The 7,412-nt window shown below is 43.1% G+C and overlaps 1 protein-coding gene across 1 annotated transcript; it reads right to left on the minus strand.

Moving 5' to 3' along the window:
• Window positions 1-422: 422 nt before the first annotated feature.
• NUPR2 (nuclear protein 2, transcriptional regulator) lies at window positions 423-3,230 on the minus strand. Its single transcript, XM_081940715.1, has 2 exons — window positions 2,694-3,230; window positions 423-986 (listed from the first exon to the last, which is right to left on the minus strand). The coding sequence occupies exons 1-2, from the start codon at window positions 3,024-3,026 to the stop codon at window positions 963-965; spliced, it is 357 nt and encodes a 118-aa protein (XP_081796841.1). The 5' UTR covers window positions 3,027-3,230; the 3' UTR covers window positions 423-962.
• Window positions 3,231-7,412: the final 4,182 nt, after the last annotated feature.

Genomic DNA, 7,412 nt, shown 5'->3' on the forward strand with positions numbered 1-7,412 from the left:
CTGAAATACTGTAGTACCACCCTTTTAATAAAGGTAATGTTCATATTTTAGCATGGCATCCATGCGTCCTTTATAAATTCAGGAAACCATGTTCTGCTTTTAGCCAAGACCATTTCAGGTACAAAAACTGCTCTTTTCAGCAAGGTTGAAAACAATAGGGAGTGTACTCTGGAGGTCCTTGAATATATTGCAAGTTTTAAGCAAATGTGGCTGGGAAAGGAGTGCTGTAATGTAATTCATACGTTTGCCATTTGCAGAATGTTATCTAGAATCAATGCTTTCTATTGTTCAATTCTCTCATATAATTAATGTCTGATCACTTTGTTATATCACATCTACTGAATATATTATGTTTCTGTACTCTATATAAAGACTTGAAACCACCCCCTTTTTAAGGTGCCTGATTTTTCTCACATCTAATCAATATTTTTTATTAATTTGCGCTTTCTGATGCATCACATTTACTGTCAAATGTATCATTTGACAACACTGCCTTAATAAACTTTTCATTTTGCCTGAAGTACTTGGGTTCATACTAGGAGAGGGGGAAGTAACTTTACAAAATTAATCTCTCTCCTAAACTAAGGGACCAGATTCTTTTCAATTCCAAACCAACTTGGCTACCTACATTTTAAAGGCAACAATTCATCCAAGGTCCTTTTCATTCAGTTCTTCACTCAGGTGTATCAAGAATGGCTATTTTTTCTAGACCAGTGATTTTCAAAGTGTGACCTGGAGACACCAGAGTAATCTGTTATCTCACAGATAAAAGTGGGAAAATATGTAATAATGCAAAGAGTGGAGCAGAAGTGCCCAGATTTGATGTTATTGAGAAGAAATGGTTTCTAAGTAACACAACAGGGAACTGAAGCGGATGGCGACTCTGAAACACAGCAGCATACCCTGAAGAGAGGTTCTTCAGCTACAGAGCAGCTGCCGTCAGAGATTGTGGGAAAAGATGCTCAGCAGGTGACCATTTCTGGAGTCTGGAAAAAACAGAAACAAAAGTTGTCTTGAATCTGCAGCCCAACCTTGCCCAGTTTCAGCAGCAATAAACCTGTGGAAGCAAAGTCCACTGCCTTGGTGAAAGAGACTTAAAAGTGTTTGTTGGAGGCACAGAGGGAACGCATTCAAGGTAGTCTGTGAATTATCCTCTGTGCAGTTAAATAATTACTTGACTGCATCTATAGAACCAAAAGGATCAGGGATGAGAAAAACTACAGCAGGGAAAGGCAACTTTTCATTTTGGCTTACAGAGTCAAAGGGCATATCTGCAGAGGGCATTTTACTCCTATACGTGAAAACGTGAAAATTAGATGTATTCATTATTCAGCAGGATGCCTATTTACTTGGGAAAACATTCTAGCCTTGAAAAAACAAGGAAAGGAGCTGGTTTTCCTATTTCAAAAGATTTTACTGTATGAAAGACTCCTGAAAGCCAATTGTACCAGCAATGTACTTCACAAGGGATGTTTTGGGCTCTATCCTATTTTAACTGGATCGTATCATAATGAGATGACCAAGAAAATGAAAACATCTCCAAAACAGTACTACTGATAGGAAGAGCTAAACAGTACTAATGTATTTTGTAAAATATTGAAGAGCACATGGATTCATCAAGGAACAGCTTACTAACTTCACCAGGAAACCACCTGCTAGAGAGTTAGGTCTGGTTGGAACTCATGGAGAAGGAAAAATAGTCCATATCAGTGTTTCTCAACTTAGCATCTTTGAGATGTTTGGATTTTGGGTCCAAGAATTCCCCAACCAGCTATGGGGAAGGCTGTGAAATACTGCTCTAATGATGGGTCCTTTAAGACTGAAGTGGAATGTACTGTCACCCAAAGGAAAGGGAAAGCCAAAGTATATTTTGAAGAGAGAGATTGGAAGTACTGGGGAAGATGAGAACAACAGATGAGAAAATGTGACTTCAGGAGGAGAGTGGTCAATGCCTGGAATGCACTACCCGACTCTGTTGTTACATCCTCAACCCCCATAACTTTAACCTTAAACTGTCCAGTGTGGACCTCACCCCTTTCTTAAGAGATCTGTAAGGGGGCGCGTGTAAGCGCACCCAACGTGCCTACCATCCCTGACCTATTGTCCCCATTTATTCGTACCCATTACCTGTGTTCATGTCCATGTTTATACCTATACCTATTATCTCATACATGTTTGACATGTAAATAAATAAAACAGGACTTCGGGCAGCATATCTATTATTATAAATACAGTCGAAGCTCCCTTATTATTCCCCTAATCATTGCTCCATCACTGGAGGTTTTCCAAAAATAGGCTTGACAACTATATGTTCGGGATAATACAAGGCTCTTGCCTTGAGTGAGTCTACAATTCTATTGCCCTCGAAATGGGAGGGGAGGGCAAAGAATACAAAGGGGGCAGGGAGGGGGGCAGCCTTATTCCCCCTGACTATCAGCCGTGCAGCCTGGAGTGCGGAGGTATTGGTGCTCAGTCTCCCACCTTGGCAAGTTTAAGACTTGTGGACTTCAATTCCCAGAATTCTTCAGCCAGCTTGCCAGCTGAGGAATTCTGGGAGTTGAAGTCCACAAGTCTTAAACTTGCCAAGGTGGGAGACCCCCTGCTGTAGCTTATCCCATCTAAAAGGCACACAGATCCTGGAAGGCTCTGAGAGCGGGACGATGCTGGTTTGATTCGCCGGCAAAGCCCCGCACCTTAGCGTTCTTAGCCTCTGCGCGTTTTCTGGGTTGCAACGGGGCAGATCTGGGTCCTCTCCCCGGGCGCTGCTGGAGGCGACGTTTAGCTAAGCTGGCGCGAATCTTGGCGGTGATCTTCCGTTCATGGCCGGCCGGGACGCGCCAATTGGTGCGCTGTTCCCGGGAGCGGCGGCTGCGGCCCTTCCCGCCGGATCCAGCGCCCCGCGGGCCATCGCGCCACGCCCGCTCCCTTAGCCGCGCCACGCGCTCCTCCTCCCACTCGGAGTCCTCTGACCCAGAGGAGGGCGCCGCTACTACGGACGCCCTTGAGCCGCTCCGCCCGCTTCGCATGGCGGCGCCTGGGCTTCGCCTCCCGCCCCGAAATGTTGCCTCTCCCGCTTCTTGACGAGTCCTTAAGACGCGGCCGTGGCGGGTCCTTCCCACCTGCGTCACAGAGCCGGATCTTAATGCTGCACCTTTCTCCTGCTCTCGGAGTTGCCGTGGTGACGCAGTTCTGAGGTTAGAAACGGGGAGACCTGCAAATCTATCATCTACGAACACAGGTAGTCCTCGACTTAGGACCACAAGTGACCCCAGAATTTCTGTTGCTAAGCGAGACAGTTGCTAAGGGATTTTAGCCTCTTTTTTTGCGACCTTTCCGACATAGTTATAAAGTGAATCATTGCCGTTGATAGTTAACATGGTTGTTAAGTGAATCTGGCATCCCTGTTGTCAGAAGATATAACACAAGGTGATCACATGACCCCAGGGCCCTGCAACCGTCATAAATATGAGTCAGTTGCCAAGCGTCTGAATTTTCATCACGGGGACCATGGGGATACTGCAGTGATCATAAGTACAAAAAATGGTCATAAATCACTTGTTTCAGTACTGTTGTAGCTTTGAATAGTCACTAAATCAACTGCTGTAAATTGAGGACCACCTGTAGTGTTCGTCAGCTTTGGCAACTTCTAAGCGTGGAATTCTGGGAGTTGAAGTCCACACATCTTAAACTTGCCAAAGTTCTGAAACTTTGTTCCACAGTATAAAGAAAAGGAAAATACTTACGATTTGTGCTATTAATTTCAGTCTATGTTTAAAGTATTGCAGTTCAAAATTTCATTCTATACGGGAGTCATTAATTACAAATGAGAAAAGTGAATTTTTAATTTTTTAAAAAATGAAAACTTTCAGGTAAGCATTGAAAAAAGTCTTTTGCTTTACAAACAAGACAAAATAGCCGTTGTCTTTTTTTTACTTTTTTAGAATTGTGCACATTAAAAATGTATAGTATAAAGACAAGGAAAAACAATACAGAAAAGCCCTTGGTGGATATTTTTCACCAGGTGCCCTGGAAATTATCAGCAGAATCATCTTTGCTGGGCACAAATAAGGCTCTGTTCAAGTTCTAGTCACAAATTTTATCTCCATGTTTCCTCATTATTAGTTGACAAGCTACCTCCTGCTTAAAACCTATAGAACAATGGTACAGCTACAAAACAAGAATACTCAAAACTGCAGTGAAACCTACTAGAAACTCACATTGCGGGCTGGGAGGTTGACAGCCCTGCACTAGAATCTCTTTGTTTCTTTGAGCTGAAGTGAAGTGAGACTTCATTTGAAAGAAAACCATAACAGCAACTTTTCTGGAAGCCGTCAAAGCTTTTTCTAGAGACCAGCACTTGGTTTCTCAAAGTAATTAAGCACGTGTCTCTGCAGATGAGACTGCCACTGCTTTCCAGCAGCTTGTATTCGAAGGTAGGCTAACTCTGACCCAGAGATAACAGAGTCTTAAGCCATTAAGAAACCTGTCCTCCATGGATTTACCTTTGAAACTGGTCACCACCGTGCATCATAAATAACTATGAATTCCACAGCATAATTATGTGTTCTGTTAAATACGTTCTTTTGTTCTCTGTTTAGTCATCTGTATTTGGCAATTCTTGGCTCTAGTGTTTGACGAGAGGGAGCAAAACTCCCTGTCTACTTTCCTCATAGCATGCCTGATTTTATATCGGCAGAGCACAGGAGAGAATTCAACAGAGGGCAATCAACTGGCTTATATGGCTTCATGCTGGAATGCAGTAAAGGTTTTAAATCTAATTGTGCTATGTCATGTATCTAAAAGTCTTTAGGTGAGTTCAAATCTTGGTATTACCGTAACCGTACCATGTTCAGTGTCTGGGAATTTCTCTGGAGGTTTTGCTACAATGCCTGACAGATTCCACTTCCAAAATGTGTCAAAAGTTATTTGCATAGCTCCTTTACTGTTAGTAGAAAATACTACCTGTGCCATGGATTCAGCCACATATCCAACCATATTCCTTTATTGAATTATAGAATTTAAGGATTGGATCTTCAAAGAATCAAGGGATCTAATTATCTAGCCCAATGTTGCTCTCACTGCAGGATACGTCTACTACAATATCCTTAACAGATGGCCACCAGCCTCTGTTTCAACACTTCCAGTACCCCCAAGACACTCTGTACCATTTTTGATTTTTTTCTGATGACTCACCAAAATCTATTTTATTATTTAAACCCTTGTTTCTTGTCCTACCAGAGCAGGTTGGCTCCGCTTCTCCGTCCTTTCATCTTTCATAGTTATCATAGGACTCAATGATTTTTTTTCTCCAGGCTAAATATATTCAACAACTCCGACTGTTTCTTTTCCCCCCCTACTAGTCCCCTTATTATCTTGGTTACCTCTCCTCTGGTAATGATCTAATTCTGTGATGGCGAACCTATGGCACATGTGCCAGAGGTGGCATGCAGTGCCCTCTCTGTGGGCACATGTGCCATTGCTGGCTGGTCTTCACGGGCACTGGAGCACCAGAAAATGGCCTGAAAACGGCCCCCCAAATAGCCCAAAACCAGACCATTTGCCAGGCTGTTTTCAGGATGTTTTTGGCCAAAAAACAGCCAGAAAACAGCAAGAGAAATGGCCAAAAAAACAGGCATGTGCGCACCAGCCAGCACATGCATGCACGTTCCTGTTTGGGTGCTCGGTGCCAAAAAGGTTCACCATCACTGATTAATTCATCAATTACTTCCTAAAACCTATGCCCTGAATTGGATCCAATATTATAGGTGCAATTTGACTGATACATAATAGTAAGGTATGACTTCTCCTAAATATTTGAGGGTGCAGCCCAGTGCTGGGTTTCAAAATTTTTTAGAACCTCTTCTGTAGGTGTGGCTGCTTTGTGGGAGTGGCTTGCCGGCCATGTGAATGGGTGGGAGTGGCTTGCCGGCCATGTAAATGGGTGGGAGTGGCTTGCCAGCCATGTGACTGGGTGGGAGTGGCTTGCCAGCCATGTGACTGGGTGGGAGTGGTTTGCCAGCCATGTGACTGGGTGGGCATGGCCAACTTGTAAAATGTGGTGAAACTCACTTAACAACACTCTTGCTTAGCAACCAAAATGTTGGCTCAGAAACTCTGGCATTTGAAGCACGCATGTCTTAAAGCTGTCAAGTTACAAGACCCTTGCACCCCTAAACCTTTAGACAAAAAACCCAGGGGTGTTCAAACTTAACAGCTTTGAGACTTGTGGACTTCAACTCCCAGAATTCCTCCTCCAGTCATGTTGGCTCAGGAACTCTGGCATTTGAAGCACACAAGTCTTAAAGCTGTCATGTTACAAGACCCTTGCATCCCTAACCCTTTAGACAAAAAAAAAAACCAGGGGTGTTCAAACTTGACAGCTTTAAGACTTGTGGACTTCAACTTCCAGAATTCCTCCTCTCGTTCTTCATCTTGATGATGTGCGGACGGGTGGGGGGAGGGAGCTGGAACCGGTTCTAAACGGCACTGTAGATTTGTGGAACCTCTTCTATAGAAGAGGTTAGAACTGGCAGAAACCCACCCATGGTGCAGCCTAGGACTGCATTCACACCTTGGTAGTTGCATTGCTGGCTCATATTTAGTTTAAGAACCACAAGACATTTTTTTGTGTATTATTACCAAACACAGTCCTCTCCTACACCCATAGTGTATTCAAATAGTCTGGTGTCATCCCTAAACTTGACCAGCTATCTGCTTATCTGCTTACCCCTTGTAGTAAACAGAAGGCAAGCTCTCACCCCATTTGTTGATGCCCAGACATATCTGAGTTTCAATTCACATTGACTCCTCTCAGACATGGAATTCCCATGTGCATGAGGGAAAGTTGTATATCCAGGTTACAAACAAAAGTTATAGTATCCAAATCCCTTTCTGCAAGACAGGATAGGTTATTTTTGAAAACAGTGCAAGAGAATTCTGAGAGAAAATGAGTAAGCTGCTCTTTATTTTTCTTCCTTTGGCATGAATGGTATTTTATTTACATCCCACCTTTTATTTTTATAAATAACTTTTATAAAAAATATCCTTCCACCTTCTGTTCTCCCTACAACAGCCCTGTGTGGTCACTTGGGCTGAGAGAGAGACTGTTTCCCAGTAGATTTTTTCATACCAAAGGTAGGCTAGAAATAGTCTCCTAGTTTCTAGCCTGGTGCTTTAACTACAGGCTCTACAAACTATAAAATCGCACCCAAGTTCGGAAGCAGGGCTAGAATTGTGCATTACAGAGCACTTCTGGGAAAGGGTGTTTGAAATCTTCAGTTTTCAGCTACTGCAATGCATTTAATGGATGAATTCAGCTAGTTGGTTTATTAAATAAGCCATAGTTGAACAGCTGATCTGTTGTGTCTTGCAAGCTATTCTAGATGCACGGTCACAAAATCCTTGGAAAATGT

The sequence above is a fragment of the Natrix helvetica genome (assembly GCF_964273705.1).
Source record: "Natrix helvetica genome assembly, chromosome: 2".
NCBI classification, from domain to species: domain Eukaryota; kingdom Metazoa; phylum Chordata; class Lepidosauria; order Squamata; family Natricidae; genus Natrix; species Natrix helvetica.

Excerpts from the sequence above, each read along its gene's own strand:
- NUPR2 (XM_081940715.1), bottom strand. The coding sequence starts at position 3,026 with ATGCGAAGCGGGCGGAGCGGCTCAAGGGCGTCCGTAGTAGCGGCGCCC. Across the intron at positions 987-2,693 it reads CAGAGGCTAAGAACGCTAAG|ACTCCAGAAATGGTCACCTG; the intron begins GTGCGGGGCTTT and ends TGTTTTTTCCAG.